The sequence below is a fragment of the Rhinoraja longicauda genome, chromosome 11, assembly GCF_053455715.1.
Source record: "Rhinoraja longicauda isolate Sanriku21f chromosome 11, sRhiLon1.1, whole genome shotgun sequence".
In the NCBI taxonomy this organism is placed as follows: Eukaryota; Metazoa; Chordata; class Chondrichthyes; order Rajiformes; family Arhynchobatidae; genus Rhinoraja; species Rhinoraja longicauda.
In genome coordinates, this window is record NC_135963.1 from 57,516,908 (window position 1) to 57,541,596 (window position 24,689).

Genomic DNA, 24,689 nt, shown 5'->3' on the forward strand with positions numbered 1-24,689 from the left:
CCACCCCCTCTACTCCCACCCCACCCCCCTCTCCCCACCCCCTCTACTCCCACCGCAACCCCCTCTCCCCACCCCCTCTACTCCCACCCCACCCCCCTCTCCCCACCCCCTCTACTCCCACCCCACCCCCCCTCTCCCCACCCCCTCTACTCCCACCCCACCCCCCTCTCCCCACCCCCTCTACTCCCACCCCACCCCCTCTCCCCACCCCCTCTACTCCCCCCACCCCCCCTCTCCCCACCCCCTCTACTCCCACCCCACCCCCCTCTCTCCACCCCCTCTACTCCCACCCCACCCCCCTCTCTCCACCCCCTCTACTCCCACCCCACCCCCCTCTCCCCACCCCCTCTACTCCCACCCCACCCCCCTCTCCCCACCCCCTCTACTCCCACCCCACCCCCCTCTCCCCACCCCCTCTACTCCCCCCACCCCCCCTCTCCCCACCCCCTCTACTCCCACCCCACCCCCCTCTCTCCACTCCCTCTACTCCCACCCCACCCCACCTCTCCCCACCCCCTCTACTCCCCCCACCCCACCTCTCCCAACCCCCCTTACTCCCCTCACCCCTACTCCCCTCACCTCTACTCCCCCCACCTCTCCCCACCCCCTCTACTCCCCCCACCCCACCTCTCCCCAACCCCCCTACTCCCCTCACCCCTACTCCCCCCACCCCACTCCCTACCCCCTCCCCACCCCACCCCACCTCTCCCCACCCGCCTCACCCCTACTCCCCTCACCCCTACTCCCCCCACCCCACCCCCCACCCCTACTCCTCCCACCCCTCCACTCCTCTCCCCCTTCCCCCCAAATCAACTCCCCTCCCACCCCCACTCTCCGTCCTCCCCCAACTCCCACTCCCTCATCCCACTCCACTGCCCCGCACCCCATCCCCCCCACCCCCTCTCAACATCAACAGGCCTCACGCTCCGCACCTATAGACAATAGGTGCAGGAGGAGGCAATTCGGCCCTTTGAGCCAGCACCGCCATTCAATGTGATCATGGCTGATCATTCTCAATCACTACCCCGTTCCTGCCTTCTCCCCATACCCCCTGACTCCGCTATCCTTAAGAGCTCTATCTAGCTCTCTCTTGAAAGCATCCAGAGAATTGGCCTCCACTGCCTTCTAAGGCAGAGAATTCCACAGATTCACAACTCTCTGACTGAAAAGGTTTTTCCTCATCTCCGTTCTAAATGGCCTACCCCTTATTCTTAAACTGTGGCCCCTGGTTCTGGACCCCCAACATTGGGAACATGTTTCCTGCCTCTAACGTGTCCAACCCCTTAATAATCTTATATGTTTCAATAAGATCTCCTCTCATCCTTTTAGGTAACTTCTACATATGCTCCTCTTGCTCCTCTTCCTCCTTTCCCCCACCCCCCTTCTTGCAGTCAGTTAACCAGTTCTACAGTTCACAATAAGTTCCTCTTAGGATCACACCAGCCCTAGCCGATAATCAGCCTATCAGTTAGATAGAGCTCTTAGTGATAACGGAATCAGGGGATATGGGGTGAAAGCAGGAACCTGGAACTGATTCTGAATGATCAGCCATGATCACATTGAATGGCGGTGCTGGCTCGAAGGGCCGAATGGCCCACTCCTGCACATATTTTCTATGTTTCTATGTATCAGGGATCCTCCTTGCCTGAGGTGACCTGTTGCTGGGCCTGGTCTTTTCTTGCTTCCAATCCACCCCCTCCCTCCCACAATCAGTCTGAAGAAGGGTCTTGATCCAAAACGTCACCTATCCATGTTCTCCAGAGATGCCGCCTGACCCGCTGAGTTACTCCAGCACTCTATGAAACGTCACCTATCCATGTTCTCCAGAGATACTGCCTGACCCGCTGAGTTACTCCAGCACTTTGTGTCTATCATTAAGAATCTTTGGTACGGCAGCCCATGGTTCGATCCTGACTACGGGTGCTGTCTGTACGGAGTTTGTATGTTCTCCCCTTGACCGCGTGGGTTTTCTCCGGGTGCTCCGATTTCCTCCCACACTCCAAAGACGTGCGGGTTTGTAGGTTAATTGGCTTCTGTAAACTGTCCCTAGTGTGTAGGATGATCGCTGGTCGGCGCGTACTCGGTGGGCCGAAGGACCTGTTTCCACACTGTGTCACTCAACTAAACTAATTATTTGGCTTTGCAAAGCTTAAAGAGAAAACAAGGTGGAGTAATCTTCAAAGTCTAAACGTTTTATTGTATCTGAGAACCAAGTGAAAATAGAATGGAAACACGGGGAATATTGATGTTGGAATCTTGATCAAAACACAAAGTGCTGGAGTAACTCAGCAGGCCAGGCAGCACCTGTGGAGGGAATGGGCAAAGTCATTAGAATGGGCATCCAAAGATGTGCAGGGTAATTGGCTTCTGTAAATTGTCCCTCGTGTGTAGGATAGTGCTAGTGTACAGGTGATTGATGGTCAGCACGGAGTCAGTGGGCCGAAGGGCCTGTTTCCACACTGTACCTCTGAAAGCAAAACTGCAAGGTATGTGGTATTGTGACATTTCACATCAGGCACTTTTGATCATTTCAGTGTTCATCGGGATTAAACACTCTTTCGCTAGCAGTTTAGAAGGGCGTGCAGCGTAGGTTTACTAGGTTAATTCCCGGAATGGCGGGACTATCATATGTTGAAAGACTGGAGCGACTAGGCTTGTATAAACTGGAATTTAGAAGGATGAGAGGAGATCTTATCGAAACGTATAAGATTATTAAGGGGTTGGACACGTTAGAGGCAGGAAACATGTTCCCAATGTTGGGGGAGTCCAGAACAAGGGGCCACAGTTTAAGAATAAGGGGTAGGCCATTTAGAACTGAGATGAGGAAAAACTTTTTCAGTCAGAGAGTTGTGAATCTGTGGAATTCTCTGCCTCAGAAGGCAGTGGAGGCCAATTCTCTGAATGCATTCAAGAGAGAGCTAGATAGAGCTCTTAAGGATAGCGGAGTCAGGGGGTATGGGGAGAAGGCAGGAACGGGGTACTGATTGAGAATGATCAGCCATGATCACATTGAATGGCGTTGCTGGCTCGAAGGGCCGAATGGCCTCCTCCTGCACCTATTGTCTATTGAAGCATAATTAGATCGCAATATAGGAAGACTTTCCAGTCAATACATGACGTTCTACGTTCTCCCCGTGACCTGCGTGGGTTTTCTCCGAGATCTTCGGTTTCCTCCCACACTCCAAAGATGTACAGGTATGTAGGTTAATTGACTGGGTAAATGTAAAAATTGTCCCTAGTGTGCGTAGGATAGTGTTAATAGTGTTAGTGTGCGGGGATCGCTGGGCGGCGCGGACTTGGTGGGCCGAAAAGGCGTTTCCGTGTTGTATCTGAAATATGAAATATGAATAATATGAGAATTTGCACATTCCATGACTAACTATGTTTAAAAGAACATCTTAATCAAAATGCGAAACTGATTTCTGGACTTGTTGTGAAGGTCACTTCTCCAATCCATTTGGGTCATTAGACTATTTATGGGAAACATCTGCCTAACCAGAACCAGCAAGAAAAACAGCTGGATTCATAGCAATGGGCAGCCAGAAATCCTTGCATTCTAATGCAAATCCGACTGAGAATCCTGTAACAGAGAATGCCACTATGTGTAATTGGAAAGTTAATTCAAGAGAACGATGTAACAGGTACAACACCAGGGATTTGCAGCTGGATACATTCAGGGGGGGGCGCAGCGGTAGAGTTGCTGCCTCACAGCGCCAGAGACCCGGGTTCAATCCTGACTACAGTTGCTGTTGGTAGAGTTTGTATGTTCGCCCCGTGACCGAGTGGCCTTTCTCCGGGGGCTCTGGTTTCCTCCCACACTCCAAAGACGTACATGTTTGTAGCTTATAATTGGCTTCGGTAAAACGGTAAATTGTCCTGAGTGTGTGGGATAGTATTAGTGTGCGGGGATCGCTGGACTCAGTGGGCTGAAGGGCCTGTTTCTGTGCTGTATCTTTCTGGAATTGTGCCCAAATGTCCAATATATTTAATGACAGTCGACTTTTGAAACATGATAGATGTTTTACAGGTGCCAACAGACTTGAGTCCGAAGAAGGGTCTCGACCCGAAATGTCACTTATTCGTTTTCTCCAGAGATGTTGCCTGACCCGCTGAGTTACTCCAGTTTTTTGTGTCTATCTTCGGTGTAAACCAGCATCTGTAGTTCCTTCCTACGTCTTTTAAATGTTATTGTATCAAAGGTCGGCACAAAATGGGGACAGGAGGGGCAGAATGGTAGAAGGGAGAATGTGAAAACGAAGAACTGCAGATGCTGGACATAAAATGCTGGAGTAACTCAGCGGGTCAGGCAGCATCTCTGGAGAGAAGGAATGGGTGACGTTTCGGGTCGAGACCCTTCTTCAGACTGATGTCAGGGAGGCAGGACAAAGGAAGGATATAGGTGGAGACAGGAAGATAGAGGGAGAACTGGGAAGGGGGGAGGGGAAGAGAGGGACAGAGGAACTATCTAAAGTTGGAGAAGTCAATGTTCATACCGCTGGGCTGCAAGCTGCCCAGGCGAAATATGAGGTGCTGCTCCTCCAATTTCCGGTGGGCCTCACTATGGCACTGGAGGAGGCCCATGACAGAAAGGTCAGACTGGGAATGGGAGGGGGAGTTGGTGCTCGGCCTGCGTTTGGTTTCGCCGATGTAAATAAGTTGACATCTGGAGCAGCGGATGCAATAGATGAGGTTGGAGGAGGTGCAGGTGTACCTCTGTCTCACCTGGAAAGAGTCCTTGGATGGAGTTGAGGGGGGAGGTAAAGGGACAGGTGTTGCATCTCGTGCGGTTGCAGGGGAAAGTGCCCGGGGATGGGGTGGTTTGAGTAGGAAGGGGCGAGTGGACCAGGGAGTTACGGTGGGAATGGCAGTGCAGGCTCGAAGGATCGGATGGCCTACTCCTGCACCTATTTTCTATGTTTCTAGCCTTTTCTTACCTCCAGTTTCCTCCCCTCTATTTTTAGTCTGAAGGAGAGTCCCGACCCGAAACGTCACCAGCGGGTGGTCGAGCTGCTGCCTTACAGCGCCAGAGACCCAGGTTCGATCCTCACTATGGGTACTCGCTGTACGGAGTTATACATTCTTCCCGTGACCTTCGTGGGGTTTCTCCAGGTGCTCCGGTTTCCTCCCACAAGCCAAAGACGTTGGTGTTTTAATTGGCTTTGGTAAAAATTACAAATGACAAATTGCTGGCTCGAAGGGCCGAATGGCCCACTCCTGCACATATTTTCTATGTTTCTATATATCAGGGATCCTCCTTGCCTGAGGTGACCTGTTGCTGGTCCTGGTCTTTTCTTGCTTCCAATCCACCCCCTCCCTCCCACAATCAGTCTGAAGAAGGGTCCTGATCCAAAACGTCACCTATCCATGTTCTCCAGAGATGCTGCCTGACCCGCTGAGTTACTCCAGCACTCTGTGAAACGTCACCTATCCATGTTCTCCAGAGATGCTGCCTGACCCGCTGAGTTACTCCAGCACTCTGTGAAACGTCACCTATCCATGTTCTCCAGAGATGCTGCCTGACCCGCTGAGTTACTCCAGCACTCTGTGAAACGTCACCTATCCATGTTCTCCAGAGATGCTGCCTGGCCCTCTGAGTTACTCCAGCACTCTGTGTCTGTCTTGACACAATGTTAATGAAGGGAGTTACCATAAACAGTGCGTGAACAGCTTGTTGGGAAATCAGGCTTGTACTTGTATCCGTCATGTGTAAAAGATGGCAGAACTCCCAATTCCTAATCCATACCATGGAACCATGGAACCAAACTCAGAACAACAAATAAACAACACCCAGAGAGCATCGGTTAAGGTCAGAGCAGAGAAATAACAGCAGCCAAAGCCGAGCGCCTGAAATCGCTCAAAACTTCATTTCAAAAAATAAATTGATGCATTGAAATTTATTTTTAGTAGCTATTTTCTTAAAAACAAAATTATACAATAATTATACAAGGAATATTGAAAATTATTTACAAAAGTATACATTCAGAAAGTTACACCACTACCACAGGCAATTTGCATTTAACATCTGTGCCCAATACCGTAGATACATTTTCTTTTTACATTAGTGCGCTCAATGCTGACAGAAAGGGCCGGGACTTTGAGGCTTTCCGTGTCGGTGGTGGTTCGGGGGGCAGTCCGTGTCTGATGAACATATTATTTACGGGCGTGTCAGCTAAGGTGGACAGGACGAGAGGAAGGAAGAGAGGAAGAAAAAAAAGAGCGGACGGAACTCCAGGTCTTGTTTGTGTGAGCTCCTTCAAACACTTGCTCAACGGGGATATCACAGGCACATGGTTACTGGAACTGTGTGTGTGTGGGTGGGTGGGTGGGTGCGTGGTGTGTGTGTGTGTGTGTGTGGGTGGGTGCGTGCGTGCGTGGTGTGTCTGTGTGTGTGTGTGGGTGGGTGCGTGCGTGGTGTGTCTGTCTGTGTGTGTGGGAATTGTGCAGAACACACCAACATTGTCGCAGTGCGTCGAGCGCCTCTTGTGTCAGCTAACCCATTTCATAGTGCAAAACCTCTTTCGCAATGGACCCAAATACCGTGAAGACAAAGTTTACGCTGCCTTTTGTTGGGGGGGAATAATCTCACGGGGGAACAAACGTCCCTCCGAGAGAGAGATCGCACTACAATTAAAAAGAGAAACCCTCCAGAGCCCAATTGGGTTCTTGATCATCAGGCACTGCACGGCGTGTTGCCCACGAGATAATGGCAGTCCAAGGTGAAAAATAAAAGGCCAGAAAAGCTAGAATAGTCACCTTCCTGATAGTTCAGACCCCTCAGCATCTGCCACGGCTCCACTGGTGCCTTCCTTGACACAGATTACATTTACAAATGTACATACAAAATAACAGTTCGCTGCAAAGCTGAGCAGACAAGTGCAATATCATTGGTGACCAACACCCCCTCTCCACCCCCTTACATCATTGCTTGCAGATGTCCTTTGTTGAAGGTGGGTCCAGTTCTGTATATCCAAGAGGAGATTAAATTATTAGGCGGGGAGGGAGGGAGAGAGGGGGCGGGAAAGTAGACAGGAAACATCTGCCTCGGAGTTCAAAAAGGCCAATCCAAACACTTTCCAAAAGTGTTCATCATCTGGCCACTGACTGGAGAGAGAGAGGGGGTGGTTCACTAGTTTGAGCGTGGCCTTGCACGAAACGAAGCCTAACAACCACATTTCGTCAGCCGAGTTGGCCGATACGTTGTGAACTTTGTGGGGTCGCTGGGGAATCTGCCAACCGCCCTCCAGCCTGACTACATCTCAGCCTCAGTAGGGCGAGTGTGCAAAACAATCTTCAACAATGGACAGCCGCTGCCTTCCCGAGGGGGAGGGGAGGGGTCTTTTAACTCAACGCCATCCATGTTGTTGGGTAAATACTGCCAAGGCAATTTTATTCACATACATTCCAGGGCTCTCAATACTGAGTGGTAAGGTCCATCTCGGCCAGAGGGTGTGAAGGGGGGTGATCCCGGCCACCCCTCACAGCGTGATCTTGCTCATTCTGTTTGTCATGATCCCCTTCTTGGCAGCCCTGGGGAGGGTGGAGCTGGATCGGCTTCTCAGCTTCACTTGCCGGCTGAGATTCCTCTTCCTCAGGATGAAGTCAAAGTTCACAGAGGTGTTCATGGCATAAAAGACATTGGCGTTGTCTGGAATGACCAACTCTGGGGGAAAAAAACAACACTCATTTACAATGAGTACATTTCCGCACGGTGGCGCAGCGGTAGAGTTGCTGCCTTACGGCGAATGCAGCGCCGGAGACTCAGGTTCGATCCTGACTACGGGCGCCGTCTGTACGGAGTTTGTACGTTCTCCCCGTGACCTGCGTGGGTTTTCTCCGAGATCTTCGGTTTCCTCCCACACTCCAAAGACGTACAGGTATGTAGGTTAATTGGCTCGGCAAATGTAAAAATTGTCCCTAGTGTGTGTAGGATAGTGTTAGTGTGCGGGGATCGCTGGGCGGCGCGGACCCGGTGGGCCGAAGGGCCTGTTTCTGCGCTGTATCTCTAAATCTAAATCTAAAAAAAATCTCCCGGCTGCCAAACAGTTCAACGATTCCCTCATTGTCACGTGTACCTGAGCTACAGTGAAATCCGATTTACCATACAGTCACACCCAAAAGCCACAAGTCAAGTCAAGTCAAGTCAAATTTATTTGTCACATACACATACTCGGTACAAAACGACATAAGGATTAAACGTAAACGGCCACCACAGCGGCTTGTGAGAATCCCCAAGGCGCACAGCATACGCGGAGAACCACACCATCGGTTCAATGTCCGGGCCACACACACACACACGCTCCTTCACCGTGAAGTGACCGGAGTTGTACCGACCGCTGGCAAACTCTCTCCGCGGTCCCTGTCCACCCGAAGTCAGAAAGCTCCGCACTCGCACCATGCCCCCGTAAACCTGGCCCCATCCTACCTGACTGACCTCCTCCACAGGCACACTCCCACTCTGCTGCTGCCAATCTCCTATCCCCCCACATCCGGACCTAACTCAGATCCTGGGGGGACAGGGCTTTCTCCATCGCTGCTCCCACCCTATGGAACTCACTACCCCAAACCGTTAGAGACTCCTCCTCACTCACCACATTCAAAACATCGCTGAAGTCTCACCTGTTCAGTACTGCCTTCAACCACTAAAGGTCACCTCACCTTCTGTCTCCTTTCTCTATTCGTTTACTTATTTACTTATTTATCTATTTATTAATTTCCCTATGTTCTCTAAATCTCTGTAAAGCGTCTTTGAGTATATGAAAAGCGCTATATAAATAAAATGCATTATTATTATTATTATTAAACACCGAGATCACCGCACGTACGGCACTCCCTCCAAATCCCCACCAGCACGTCCATCTTGTTTTTGCGGCTACCTCACTTTTCCCACTGTGATGGAAGGCCAGTAACTTCCCCTTCGTTCCTTCTTTGGACTCCCCTTTAGAATTAAAGGACCTTCTTTTAGGAAGGAGATGAGGAGACATGTCTTTAGTCAGAGGGAATTCTTTGCCACAGACGGCTGTTGAGTCCAAGTCAATTAACACTTTTAAGGCAGAGATAGATAGATTCTTGATTAGTGCGGGTGTCAGGGGCTGTGGGGAGAAGGCAGGAGAATGGGGTTAGGAGGGAGAGATAGAAACCTTTTGGACAGCCATGTGGATCGCATAGGTTTAGAGGGCCAAGGGCCAAACGCAGGCAGGTGGGACTAGAGTAGTTGGGGCATGTTGGTCGGCATGGGCGTGTTGGGCCGAAGGGCCTGTTTCAACACATTGCAGGGCGTGGACAGGTGACGTTTTGTGTTGGGGTCCTTCTTCAGACTCAACCATAACTAACCCATATCCAGTGTGAAAGATTCCCACCTGAAATGTTGCCTGCCCATTCCCTCCACAGATAATTGAGTTTGGTTTTGGTCAGTTATTTAGTGTAGAGATACTCCGTGTAGGCTCTTCGGCCTAACGACTCCACACGGACCTGCGATCACTCGTGCAATTGCACTATCCTGCACACTAGAGACAAATATATTATGGAAGCCAATTAACCCACAAACCCGCACGTCTTTGGAGTGTGGGAGGAAACCGGAGCACCCGGAGAAAACCCACGTGGTCACGGGGAGAACGTACAAACTCTGGACAGACAGCACCCGTAGTCGGGATGGAACCAGGGACTCTCACGCTGTAAGGCAGCAACTCTACCGCTGCGTCACCGTGACCATCTGCTGAGCTCCTCCAGCACATTGAGTTTTGGCGGAAGACTCTACATCTGTACATCGGAATGGCGGCACGGTGGCGCAGCGGTAGAGTTGCTGCCTTACAGCGAATGCAGCGCCGGAGACCCGGGTTCGATCCCGACTACGGGCGCTGTCTGTACGGGGTTTGTACGTTCTCCCCGTGACCTGCGTGGGTTTTCTCAGAGATCTTCGATTTCCTCCCACCCTCCAAAGACATATAGGTTTGTAGGTTAATTGGCTGGGTAAATGTAAAAATTGTTCCTAGTGGGTGTAGGATAGTGTTAATGTGCGTGGATCGCTGGGCGGCGCGGACCCGGTGGGCCGAAGGGCCTGTTTCCGCGCTGTATCTCAAAACTAAAATCTTCCAGCATTAAGGAACCTATGTTTTATTCCTCACCTCTGTCTTCTGAGATGACCTGGACAAGCTGGTATTCCTCCGAATGTTCTCCTTCCAGGTTGTGCTTGGACATGGCTCTCTGGATAACCACCGGGGTCTTGTTTTGGCTGGTCAGCTGGAGAGAAAGGGAAAAGGTATTTACTTCAGACGCTAGGTGTACTGGGAAGGGGCACTGAGGATCTTCTGAAAGGGATTTAAGAAGGGTTACATGTGACTAGAAAACAAACAAGTGTGAGAAAAATGGTGCGCTTTGACCTGCATCGTCTGCATTTTCACACCGGTAGTGGTAGAGTTGCTGCCTTACAGCGAATGCAGCGCCGGAGACCCGGGTTCCATCCTGACTACGGGTGCTGTCTGCACGGAGTTTGTACATTCTGCTTAGCACGCAACAAAAGCTTTTCACTGTACACGTGACAATAAATTAAACTGCACAGTAGAGGAAGCAATTTACAGATGCCAATTAACCTACAGGCCTTCTAGCTTCCAGCTTTCTTTCGTCCTGCCCTTCAATCAGTCTGAAGGAGGGTCCTGAACTTCCGTGTGGTCTCCAGGGATGCTGCCTGACCCGCTGAGTTACTCCAGCATGTTGGGTCTTCCCTAGCGTGCAAACCCTTTGGGATGTGGCAGGAAGCTGGAGTCCCAGAGGAAGCCCACACAGTCGTGGGGAGAACGTGCAAACTCCACACAGACAGCACCCGAGGTCAGGATGGAACCCGGGTCTCCGGCACTGTGGGGCATCAGCTTTGTGCCGGCCCGTTGTTAGAAACTTTATCCGTGGCTATTTGAGAGCAAGTAAACTATATAAAGAATTCAACTCCACCAGACTAGTTTCTTTGTCATACAGCGCAGGGCGGCACGGTGGCGCAGCGGTAGAGTTGCTGCCTTACAGCGCTAGAGACCCGGGTTCGATCCCGACTACGGGCGCCGTCTGTACGGAGTTTGTTCGTTCTCTCCGTAACCTGCGTGGGTTTTCTCCGAAATCTTCGGTTTCCTCCCACACTCCAAAGACGTGCAGGTTTGTATGTTAATTGGGTTGGTATAAGTGTAAATCGTCCCTAGTGTGTGTAGGATAGTGTTAATGTGCGGGGATCGCTGGGCGGTGCGGACTCGGTGGGCCTGTTTCTGCGCTGTATCTCTGAGCTAAAACTAAGTCGACTTTAATATCTGTTGGCAAGACGGCAGGAGATTTTAAATAATGTTTTCGCCAAGAGTTACCGCAGTGGCTCTTGTTTATACAAAAAGTTAATTGAATGGAACTGATGAAATAGAAACAAAATTGTTCACGAGAGTTGGCAGTTTTCAGTTCCTGAGTGCTGTGCAGAATGTTTAATATTCACCTCACAGTTGCACAACTCTCGGGAATCAGGAGGTAAACAGAATATTGGAATGAAAGAAATGTACCAGTTTATTAAAGTTCATTGTGGAGGTGGGGAGTGGTTGGTTCAATGATTAGGACCTCATTTCTCTCGCCTCGTGAGTTTGGGCAGCTCGTGCCCGGCCCCCCGAGAAATATCATTTCAAATGATCCTTGCTCTCTGTTGCAACAGAGTCGGGGAGCTTTGGAACCGTACGTCTCTTCCCAAAAGTCAGCCCTTGGCACTAATTCACTCTCTTCCCCACCCACTCTGAAAAACCAGCAAACACACCATTTAAATTTAACCCAAGAAGATGTCCGTGGGTGCTCCGAAGCGTTCTCGGCTTCAGTTTGTAATTAGATAAGGTACCAGTAATCTTTCAAGAGAGCCACGAGGCAGAAAGATACAGGGAGAATGTAGGGAGTCTCGGTGGCGCAGCGGTAGAGTTGCTGCCTTACCGCACCAGAGACCTGGGTTTGATCCTGACTACGGGTGCTGTCTGTACGGAGTTTGTACGTTCTCCCTGTGACCGCAAGAGTTTTCTCCGAGTTTCCTCCCACACTCCAAGGACATGCAGGTTTGCAGGTTGATTGGCTTCTGTAAATTGTACACTGTCCCGAGTGTGTTGGATAGTGCTAGTGTACGGGGTGAATGCTGGTCGGCGTGGACCCGGTGGGCCGAAGGGCCTGATTCCAACACTGTAAGCCTAAAGTGGTTACAACATCCACTGCAGTAGGCAAAAGTCTCATTAATTTTAGATTATTGACATTTAGATTGATTTTTCTGATGCTTTTACACCTGGTTTGGCAAAGGATCATGTTTTGAACAAATAATCAACCCTAATTAACATTAGTGTAAGAAAATGACTGCAGATTGAAGGTATTTATTTCACAAAATGCTGGAGTAACTCAGCAGGTCAGGCAGCATCTCAGGAGAGAAGGAACGGGTGACGTTTCAGGTCGAGACGGGTGAAGAAGGGTCTCGACCCGAAACGTCACCCGTTCCTTCTCTCCTGAGATGCTGCCTGACCTAATTAACATTAGGATCTATTCTCTCCTCCCATTTCAAACAACAGGGAGTCCAGTAAATGGTCGGCCTGTGGGTAGTGTTGTGGAGCAGAGGGATCTAGGAGTACACTGTATCACTCTATGACTAGTGGGACATTGTTGGTCGGTGTGGGCAAGTTGGGCTGAATGGCCTGTTTCCACACTGTATCACTCTATGACTAGTGTAGCTGGGGCATGCTGGCCGGTGTGGGCAAGTTGGGCTGAATGGCCTGTTTCCACACTGTATCACTCTATGACTAGTGTAGCTGGGGCATGCTGGCCGGTGTGGGCAAGTTGGGCCGAAGGGCCTGTTTCCACACTGTATCACTCTATGACTAGTGTAGCTGGGACATGCTGGCCGGTGTGGGCAAGTTGGGCTGAAGGGCCTGTTTCCACACTGTATCACTCTATGACTAGTGTAGCCGGGGCATGTTGGCCGGTGTGGGCAAGTTGGGCTGAAGGTCCTGTTTCCACTCTGTATCACTCTATGACTAGTGTAGCTGGGGCATGTTGGCCGGTGTGGGCAAGTTGGGCTGAAGGTCCTGTTTCCACACTGTATCACTCTATGACTCTATGACTGGGACATGTTGGCCGGTGTGGGCAAGTTGGGCTGAAGGGCCTGTTTCCACACTGTATCAGTCTATGACTAGTGTAGCTGGGGCATGTTGGCTGGTGTGGGCGTTGGGCTGAAGGGCCTGTTTCCACGCTGTATGACTCTATGACTGGGGCTTGTTGGCCGGTGTGGGCAAGTTGGGCTGAAGGGCCTGTTTCCACGCTGTATCAGCTATGCCCTCTGGCTCTCGACCCTTGCGAGAGAAACCAGAATCTCGTTAAAGTTTGGGTCTGTTGTAGACTTTGAGCCAAACAGCACGGGAACAAGCTCCTGGATTTCCAACTTTTCCCATTTCCAACTTTTATATTGGGAAGCCACAAGTATATTGCAGCAGTGGTCGAGTAGTTGCCACGCAGCGCCGGAGACCCGGGTTCCATCCTGACTGCGGGTGCTGTCTGTAGGGAGTTTGCACGTTCGCCCCGTGACCGCGTGGAATTATCTCCGGGCGTTCATACGTCCATGGAAGCAGAGGTAGGCCACTCGGCCCATCGAGCTCAATCCTGGCCGATCTTTCTCTCCCTCCTGACCCCATTCTCCTGCCTTCTCCCAATAGCCCCTGGCTAATCACCCCTGCTCCGGTTTCCTCCCACACTTCAATACGGGATTACAGGTTAATTGGCTTTGGTAAATTGTCCCTAGCAGGCAGGATAGAACTAGTGCGTTCTCTCGGTGGCGCAGCGGTAGAGTTGCTGCCTTACAGCGAACGCAGCGCCAGAGACCCGTGTCCCACCCCGACTACGGGCGCCGTCTGTACGGAGTTTGTACGTTCTCCCCGTGACCTGCGTGGGTTTTCTCCAAGATCTTCGGTTTCCTCACACACTCCAAAGACGTACAGGTTTGTAGGTTAATTGGCTGGGCAAATGTAAAAATTGTCCCTAGTGTGTGTAGGATAGTGTTAGTGTACGGGGATCGCTGGTCGGCGCGGACCCGGTGGGCCGAAGGGCCTGTTTCCGCGCTGTGTCTCTGCAGTAAAGCAGTATCTGGGCCGTGCACCTACCAAGATGCTCTTGTAGAGATTGCCGTTGTCGTCCTCGAGGCTGACGCGGATGATGCAAGTGTCCTCGTTCTGCTGGTTGTACACAGGTAGCGACAGCGTGGAGCTGCAGGACGTGACCGAGATGGAGCGTTTGTGCACCTTGGGATTGTGGGGGAAGGAGGGCGAGGAGGAGACGGTGCTGATCAACGAAGAGACTCCCGAAGAGGCCGTGTCCATTGAGTGGATGGACGAGCAAGAAGACAACGACTCGTTCGACTGCAAAACAAAATAGTGAGGATGGGAATTTAGATATTTCCAACTTTCCAGCTCCATCGTCAGCCAGGATGCTCCCATCCTCCGTACAGCGCAGATATACAGGACGAGGGGTGGTCTTATAGACGGGTACAAAGTCATGAGATTAGTTGCTGCCCCGCAGACCTCAGGTGCTGTCTGTGCGGAGTTTGCACGATCTCTCTGTGACCGCGTGGGTTTCCTCCGGTTTCCTCCCACATCCCAAAGACGTGCGGGTTTATTGGTTATTTGGCTGCTGTAAATTGTCCCCATAGAACTAATGTATAGGGTGATAGCTGGTCGGCATAGAAACATGGAAAATAGGTGCAGGAGTAGGCCATTCGGCCCTTCGAGCCTGCACCGCCATTCAATATGATCATGGCTGATCATCCAACTCAGTAACCTGTACCTGCCTTCTCTCCATACCCCCTGATCCCTTTAGCCACAAGGGCCACATCTATCTCCCTCTTAAATATAGCCAATGAACTGGCCTCAACTACCTTCTGTGGCAGAGAATTCCACAGATTCACCACTCTCTGTGTGAAAAAAAACTTTCTCATCTCGGTCCTAAAAGACTTCCCCCTTATCCTTAAACTGTGACCCTTTGTTCTGGACTTCCCCAACATCGGGAACAATCTTCCTGCATCTAGCCTGTCCAACCCCTTAAGAATTGTGTACTTTCTATAAGATCCCCCCTCAATCTTCTAAATTCCAACGAGTACAAGCCCAGCCTATCCAGTCTTTCTTCATATGAAAGTCCTGCCATCCCAGGAATCAATCTGGTGAACCTTCTCTGTACTCCCTCAATAGCAAGAATGTCTTTCCGAAGGGACTGTTCCTCTAAGGCAAACTAAACTGAATATTAGTGTGATGCACTTGCAACTTGCAAAGCTTCACTTGTACTGTATTGCTTTTGCACGACACAACGACCGCTTAAAAGGCAGCCAAGGCTTATTCGAGCGACTTTCTAGATACAGACTTTAGGGATACAGTGCGGAAACAGGCTCTTCGGCCTACCGAGTCCACGCCGACCAGCGATTCCCACACACTAACACTACCCTAACACACCAGGGACAATTTACAATTTCAGAAGCCAATTAACCTACAAACCTGCACGTCTTTGGAGTGTGGGAGTGTGGGAGGAAATGGGAGCGCCCGGGGAAAACCCACGTGGTCACAGGGAGAAGGTACAAACTCCGTACAAGCAGCATCTGAAGTCAGGATCGAACCCGGGTCTCTGGCACTGTGAGGCAGCAACTCTACCGCTGTGCCACAAAAGTGCTGGAATAAGTCAGCTCACTCAATAGACCTCAGCTTCACTTTACGCATCTCAGGATCCCAACGCTCAATCAAAGCTCCTCCACTTCCCTGACCCCCACCAAGGATTGCAAACCTGCCTGTCTCCAGACCAGGCCCTCCAGCGACTGCGGAGTTACTCCAGCACTTTGTCTATTTATGCAAAACAGCATCTGCAGTTCCTTGCGTCCATCTCTCGCGAGAACGAGTTAGACTGAAGAAGGGTCTCGAACCGAAACGTCGCCCATTCCTTCTCTCCTGAGATGCTGCCTGTCCTGCCTGTTGAGTTACTCCAGCATTTTGTGAATAAATACCTTCAGACTATCTTACTAAATCAGACTTTACCTCGCACTAAACATTATTCCCATAATCGTGTATCTGTACACTGTGCAAGGGTTGATTGTAATCGTGTATTGTCTTTCTGCTGACTGGTTAGCACACAACAAAGAAGCTTTACACTGTACCTCGGTACACGTGACAATAACAAGCTAAACTATAGTCTCAGCAGGCCAGGCAGCATCTGTGGAGGATGTGGAGGGGTGTTGTCTTGGACATTTGCAGCTCGGGGGAGAAAGATTCGGACTGCCTGCCCTATAATGACAATAGACAATAGGTGCAGGAGGAGGCCATTCGGCCCTTCGTGCCAGCACCGCCATTCAATGTGATCATGGCTGATCATTTTCAATCAGTACCCCGTTCCTGCCTTCTCTCCGTACCCCCTGACTCCGCTATCCTTAAGAGCTCCATCTAGCTCTCTCTTGAAAGCATTCAGAGAATTGGCCTCCACTGCCTTCTGAGGCAGAGAATTCCACAGATTCACAACTCTCTGACTGAAAAAGTTTTTCCTCATCTCAGTTCTAAATGGCCTACCCCTTATTCTTAAACTGTGGCCCCTGGTTCTGGAATGCCACTCATCATTTTGTACACTTCTATCAAGTCTCCTCTCATCTTCAGACGTTGCACAGAAAACAATCCAGGTCTATGGGCCCTCTCTCTCCCAGCAGCAGAAGCCCACCAATCCAGGCAGTATTCGGGTAAAACATTTTGTTTTCACAAAGTTAGAACAGTTTGCTCGTACAACATGTTGTGCTTGAAACGTCACACTTGCATCCAGCTGAGCTACTCCAGCACTTTGCATTGTTTAAAAAAAGTACGCAGGCATCGACAGTTCTTCGCGGCTAAGCTTTAGTTGTTTTAGTTTTAAAGATACTAAGATACTTTAGAACGATGTTTTGGGCAGCACGGCGGTAGAGTTGCTGCCTTACAGCGCATGGAGCGCCGGATTCGATCCTGACAACAGGTGCTGTCTGTACGGAGTTTGTATGTTCTCCCTGTGACCTGCATTGGTTTACTCCGAGATCTTTGGTTTCCTCCCACACTCCAAAGACGTGCAGGTTTGTGGGTTAATTGGCTTGGAAAATGTAAACATTGTCCCTAGTGGGTGTAGGATGGTGTTAATGTGCGAGGATCGCTGGGCGGCGCGGACCCGGTGGGCCGAAACACAGTGTTTCCGCGCTGTATCACTAAAAATACTGGAAACAGGCCCTTTGGCCCACCGAGTCCGCACCGCCTAGCGATCTCCGCACATTAACACTATCCTACGCACACCAGGGACAATTTACACGTATACCAAGCCAATTAACCTACATACCTGCACGTGCTTGGAGTGTGGGAGGAAACCGAAGATCTCGGAGAAAACCCACGCAGGTCACGGGGAGAACGTACAAACTCCGTACAGACGGCGCCCGTAGTTAGGATGGAACCCGGGTCTCCGGAGCTGCATGCGCTGTAAGGCGGCAACTCTACCGCTGCCCAGGAGGGAGGGGGTCTCCCGTTACCTTTTTCTGCGGCCCGTCGGGTGTGTCGGTGGGCGTGGTGCAGGTGTCCTCGATCTCGGAGCTGTTGGAGTCAGACGAGGAGACGCTGACGGAGTCCATGCTGCTCTCTCCGGAGCTCCCGCCGGGCGGGGACTTGGGCAGCTCGCTGCTCTTGGTGGGAGTGCTGCTCGTCATCACCTCCTGCCCCAGAAACAGCCTGCGAACAGGGAGCGCCGCCCGTCAGCAACAACACCCGGAGGAGGAGACGCCAAGCGGTCACAGGGAGAAGGTGCAAACTCCACACGCAGATGCACACGCACGCACACACGCAGACAGATACAGACACGCACACACGCAGATAGACACACACACACCGCACACCGCAGACAGATACAGACACACACACACGCACACACGCAGACACACACACACGCACACACGCAGACACACACCGCACACACAGACAGAGACAGACACACACGCACGCACACACGCAGACACACACCGCACACACAGACAGAGACAGACACACACGCACGCACACACGCAGACACACACCGCACACACAGACAGAGACAGACACACACGCACGCACACACAGACACACACACCGCACACACAGACAGAGACAGACACACACGCACGCACACACGCAGACACACACCGCACACACAGACAGATACAGACACACACACACGCACGCACACAGATACAGACACACACGCACGCACACACACAGACACACACCGCACACACAGACAGAGACAGACACACACGCACGCACACACGCAGATAGACACACACCGCACACACACAGACAGATACAGACACACACACACGCACGCACACAGATACAGACACACACGCACGCACACACGCAGATAGACACACACACACCGCACACACACACGCAGATAGACACACACACGCCGCACACACGCAGACAGATAGACACACACACGCACAGATACAGACACACGCACACACACATGCAGACAGATAGACACGCACGCACACACAGCACTCGAGGTCAGCAGCAAACCCATTCCCAGCCTCGGCAAGGCCAGCAGCATAATCAAACACGAGTCGCACCCTTACCACACCCTTTTCTCCCCTCTCCCATCAGGCAAAAGGTACAGAAGTGTGAAAACACACACCTCCAGATTCAGGGACGGTTTCTTCCCAACTGAACCATCCCACCACAACCAGAGAGCAGTGCTGAACTACTATCTACCTCTTTGGTGACCCTCGGACTATCCTTGATCGGACTTTGCTGGCTTTACCTTGCACTAAACGTCATTCCCTTTATCATGTGCCCGTACACTGTAAATTGCTCGGTTGTAATCGCGTATTGTCTTTCCGCTGACTGGTTGGCACGCCACAAAAGCTTTTCACTGTACCTCGGTACACGTGACAATCAACTAAACTGACCCGGGCCTCTGGTGCTGTGAGGCAGCAGCTCTGATACTAATTGGCTTCGTTGAGCGTCTAGAATAACCTAGAACTGCCGTGCAGGTGTTCGTTGGTCAGCGTGGGCTCGATGGGCCGAAGGGCCTGTTTCCACGCTGTATCTCTGAACTAAACTCAGGAGGATTCAGCAGATGTGGGGGATGGGGAGCTAATCGAGATGAATAAGGATGCGAGGAGCAAATGATAGCAGAGTGAATAATTAACAGATGTTTCAAAACTGGAGTTCAAGGGAAGGTATAAAACAGAGTTTGAGAGGAAGATGAATGGGAATAAAGGCGTAGACTATTTTCTAAATGGGGAGAGAATCCTCAAATCTGAGGTGCAAAGGGACTTGGGGGGGGGGGGGGGGGCTGGTGCAGGAATCCAAAAAATTAATTTGCAAGTCGAATCAGTAGTAAGGAAGGCAAACGCACATTTATTACAAGAGGGCTTGTTTACAAAATCAGGGATGTAATGCTGAGGCTCTATAAGGTGCTGGTAAGGCCGTGTTTGGAGTATTGTGAGCAATTTTGGGCACCATATCTGAGGTAGGATGTGCTGGCTCTGGAGAGGGTCGAGAGGAGGTTTACAAGAACAATCCCAGGAATGAGTGGGTCAACCTATGATGAGCGATGGTCGGCACTGGGCCTGTACTCGCTGGAGTTCATTGAAATGTACCAATTAGTGAAAGGTTTGGACAGCGTGGATGTGGAGAGGATGTTTCCACTGATGGGAGAGTCTGGGACCATAGCCTCAGAATTAAAGGACGTTAGGAAGGAGATGAGGAGGAATTTCTTTAGTCAGAGGGCGGTGAATCTGTGGAATTCATTGCCACAGAAGGCTGTAGAGGCCAAGTCCGTGGATATTTCTAAGGCAGAGATAGATAGATTCTTGATTAGTACGGGTGTCAGGGGTTATGGGGAGATGGCAGGAGAATGGGGTTCGGATGGAGAGGTAGATCAGCCATGATTGAATGGTGGAGTAGGCTTGATGGGCCGAATGGCCTAATTCTGCTCCTGTAACTTATGAAGGAGGGCTTCAATATTAACTGAGGCGTTGACGTATAGTGGACAAGCAAATGGGATTGTGGTGATGTCCAGGATATGGAGAGTAATGCTCAACATGGGGGAAACATTGCACCGTCACTCCATCTGTTTACTTTAGATATGCAGTGTGGAAACAGGCCTTTCGGCCCAACAAGTACATGCTGACCAGCGATCACCCTTACACTAGTTCTACCCTACTCACTAGGGGCAATTTTCAGAATTAACCTACAAACCTGCACGTCTTTGGAATGTGGGAGGAAAGTCGGAGCGCCTGGAGAAAACCCACGCAGTCAGAGAACGTACAAACTCCAGTCCCACCTGCCTGCATTTGGCCCACACCCCTCTCAACCGTTCCTATTTCCATACCTGTAAAAATGTCTTTTAAATCGAAGATAGACACAAAATGACTCAGCGGGGACAGGCAGCATCTCTGGATGGAATGGGTGACGTTTCGGGTCGAGACCCTTCTTCAGACTGATGTCAAGGGAATGGGCAGGACAGGGATAAAATGTCGTCGGAGACAGGAAGACTGAGAGGAGAACTGGGAAGGGGGAGGGGATGGAGAGAGAGAGGGATAGCAAGGGCTATTTGAAGATAGAGAAGTCAATGTTCATACCGCTGGGGTGTAAGCTGCCCAAGCGAAATATGAGGTGCTGTTCCTCCAATTTGCGTTGGGCCTCACTCTGACAATGGAGGCCCAGGACAGAGAGGTCAGTGTGGGAGTGGGAGGGGGTGTTAAAGTGTTTGGCAACTGGGAGATCAGGTAGGTTTAGGCGGACTGAGCGGAGGTGTTTTAAATATTGTTATAGTACCAGCCTCAACTACCTCCTCTGGAAGCTCGTTCCTTATACCCACCACTCTCTGTGGGTGACAAAAATTCACCTCAGATTCCTAGTAAATCTTTCCTATCTCACCTGAAACCTATGTCCTCTGGTTCTTGATTTCCAAACCCTGGGTAACAGACTGCATTCACTTTATCTATTCCCCTCGTGATCTTGTACACCTCTACAAGGTCACCCCTCATCCTCCTGCGCTCCAAGGAAATAACGTCGTCCTAGTCTACTCAGCCCTGTGTCTCAGGCCCTCAAGTCCTGGCAACATCCTCGTAAATAGACAGAAAAAGCTGGAGTAACCCAGGCAGAATCTCTGGAGAGAAGGAATGGGCAACGTTTCGGGTCGAATCCCTTTCTTCAGACATCCTTGTAAATCTCGATACAAATCGAAAGCACATAAATCGACTAGGCCGTAAAGTTTAATTGGGCGTTTGGAACGTGAAATGGCAGGATACAATTAACGCTGCTGCACTAAACCGTTTGTCGAGAATGTGGCGTTGTCATTACTCATGAATGAATACAGCCAAAAATGCCTTGCGCATTCGAAATGGCCACATAGTGAAACAGAGCATCAATTAATCAATTATTACAAGGGTCTGCAGCGGAGTGCGAATAATTGATTACTTCAGCGGTTGCCTGAGCTCTGCATTATTTCCCCGCTGTGTGATGTACAGAAGTAGCTAAAAATAGTGAGCCAGTGGTTTCACGTGGATCGCTCGATGCCAGCAGAGAATTTATAACTCAAAGGACCTGCTCATAGAGTGAAAACCCACGCGGGTCACAGGGAGAACGTACAGACAACACCCGTAGTGAGAGTGTGATACAGCGTGGAAACATGCCCCTCAATCCAACTTGCCCACACCAACCAACATGCCCCACCTACACTAGTCCCACCTGCCTGCGTTTGGCCCATATCCCTCTAAACCTGTCCTATCCCCATAAACTGTCCTTTAAATATTGTCATAGTACCTTCCTCAACTACCTCCCCTGCAAGCTCATTCCGTACATCCACCACCCTACCCTGTGTGTAAAAAAGTGGCCCCTCAGGTACCTATTAAATCTTTCCCCCCACACCTTAAACCTATGCCCCCTGGTTCTTGATTTCCTCAACTCTGGGTAAAAGACTCTGTGCATTTACCCAATCTATTCCTCTCGTGATCTTATACACTTCTATAAGATCAGCCTCCTGCGCTCCATGGAATAAAGTCCCAGCCTGCCCAACCTCTCTGTACAGCTCAGGCCCTCGAGTCCTGGCAACATCCTCGTAAATCCTCTCTGCACAACTTCCCAGATTGACAACATCCTTCCCCATATAGGGTCCACACGTTCAGCTTTAGGGACAGGTACACGGATCGGAACGATTTAGGAAGGTTATGGGCCAAACTCAGGCAGGCGGGGGACGAGTGTAGATGGGACATGTTGGCCGGTTTGAGTATCTGCTTGCATGTTGTGTGACTCAAGGTAGGAGAGAAAGTTATCCATTGTCTACCGAATTCATCCCAACCCCAGGAAAAGTACCTGGAACACTAACATCAAGCGGTGCGCATCCGCAAACAAACGCACTGTACGGGTCCACCACCGATTGTACGGCAACTGCTGGTGGTGCCACCTTCTTGAATCCGGACAAAATTACCAGAGCGCTCTTCAAAACCCCCCCCTGAAAATGTGGTGCCTAGGCGGTCGATCTCCACCTCACCGGGACTTCCGTGGCCGATCGGCGGGTGGAATCTGCTCCCTGTGTCCGGGGCTCTGGAACTCTGGCCTGGTCGGAACCGGCAGATCCGTCCCCATTGCTGACTTCCATGGCCGACTGTGCGGGCCGGTATCTAGGCCTAGGTGGAACGTTCCGGTACCGTTGGTATCTAGGCCTAGGTGGAACGTTCCGGTACCGTTGGACTCCTCGCGGAGGCCGTGACCTCTGTTGGCCCGGCAAAACGGATCATCCGGAAAGGCTGTGGAACCGAGGGTGGCGGAAAATCGGCGGTGGAACTGTGTATGGCAGCATCTTGGACTGGTTGCATCACGGCCTAGTTGGGCAACTCGAAAGCCCAGGGATGAAGGAGGTCTCCAAAAGCGGTGAATCACGGGTACTGACCTCCCCACCATCGTACGGTTCTGAGAAAACAAGGCCTGGAGACCAAAAGGCTCTACTCACGAAGGAGGGCAATGTCAACGATCGATGAAAGACCGAAGATTGACACAAAAGACTGGGGTAACTCAGTGGGACAGGCAGCGTCTCAGGAGAAAAGGGACAGGTGGCTTTTCGGGTCTGATTACACCGTCCTGATTAATTTTACTGACTGTATGCCTTGTTGGCATCTTCTCCCCTGCCAACAATGAACCATTCCAGTCTGAAGAAGGGCCTCGACCCAAAACGTCACCCATTCCTTCTGTCCAGAGATGCTGCCTGTCCCGCTGAGTTACTCCAGCGTTTTGTGTCTACCTTTGAATGAACCATTCTACATTTCCTTGATCACCATCTCCTTTCAGATGTCGTTTTCACACCTTACACTTCCATATCTCGTTTCCCTCATCCCTGACTCTCAGTCTGAAGGAGGGTCTCGACCCGGGAACATCACCCATTCCTTTCCTCCACAGACGCTGCCTGACCCACTGAGTTACTCCAGCTCTTTGTGTCTATCTTGTGTCCAAAGCCAGCACCTGCAGTTCTGCACCTTCCTATACATCAGTGAGGGACTGTGCTCCCTGGGTTAACCAGATGCAGTGTTATTATATTCCACTCACAGACTGAGTCGTTTCACCATGCTCTTCCTGGGCTTTGGAGATGTGGGACTTGTGTCGGTGGTTGGTTCGATTTCACAGGACACGTTATAACTGCAGAATGGCAGACAAACACAAGTTAGACAAATTAATGCCGTCATTCTGCCAAATCCAATGCTTGCACCAAAGATCATTTGGCCGAAAGGCATTTATTTCTCTGGCAAGAGAACATGGCTGCACGGTGGCGCAGCGGTAGAGTCGCTGCCTTACAGCGCCGGAGACACGGGTTCCATCCTGACTACGGGCGCTGTCTGTCCGGAGTTTGTACATTCTCCCTGTGACCTGCGTGGGTTTACTGTGACATCTTTGGTTTCCTCCCGCACTCCAAAGATGGTTAATTGGCATGGTTATAAATGTAAAAACTGTCCCCAGTGTGTGCAGGGTAGATTTAGATTTAGATTTAGAGACACAGCGCGGAAACAGGCCCTTCGGCCCACGCCGCCCAGCGATCCCCGCACATTAACACTATCCTACACCCACTAGGGACAATTTTTACATTTACCCAGTCAATTAACCTACATACCTGTATGTCTTTGGAGTGTGGGAGGAAACCGAAGATCTCGGAGAAAACCCACGCAGGTCACGGGGAGTACGTACAAACTCCGTACAGACGGCGCCCGTAGTCAGGATCGAACCTGAGTCTCCGGCGCTGCATTCGCTGTAAGGCAGCAACTCTACCGCTACGCCACCGTGCCGCCCGTGTGCAGGGTAGTGTTAGTGTGCGGGGATCGCTGGTCGGTGCGGACTCGGTGGGCCAAAGGGCCTGTTTCCACGCTGTATCTCTAAACTAATCCTTTAAGTATTTCACTTATTATGTTATCTATGGTACAGCATTTACATATTGTGCTGCTGCAAGAAAGAATTTCATTGTTCCATTTTAGGTACATGTGGTCACTCTAGACTCCTGCAGATTTACAACGCGGGTTTAGAGATGCAGGGTGGAAAACAGGCCCTTCGGCCCACCGAGTCTACGCCGGCCAGTGGTCCCTGCACGCCAGCATTATCCTACACACACTAGGGACAATTTACAATTTCACCTCAGCTAATTAACCTACAAACCCTCAC

At 50.9% G+C, this 24,689-nt stretch overlaps 1 protein-coding gene across 1 annotated transcript in view; it reads right to left on the reverse strand.

Annotated features, from left to right (window-relative positions):
* Window positions 1-5,886: 5,886 nt before the first annotated feature.
* rgl1 (ral guanine nucleotide dissociation stimulator-like 1) overlaps window positions 5,887-24,689 on the reverse strand; it is a 199,396-nt gene continuing 180,593 nt past the window's right edge. Inside the window, exons 14-18 of the mRNA XM_078407806.1 lie at window positions 23,589-23,678; window positions 17,537-17,732; window positions 14,133-14,387; window positions 10,122-10,236; window positions 5,887-7,660 (exon numbers count right to left, since the gene is read on the reverse strand). Of these exons, the coding sequence (XP_078263932.1) occupies window positions 7,476-7,660; window positions 10,122-10,236; window positions 14,133-14,387; window positions 17,537-17,732; window positions 23,589-23,678 (841 nt within the window). The 3' untranslated portion in view covers window positions 5,887-7,475. The remainder of the gene's footprint in view (window positions 7,661-10,121; window positions 10,237-14,132; window positions 14,388-17,536; window positions 17,733-23,588; window positions 23,679-24,689) is intronic.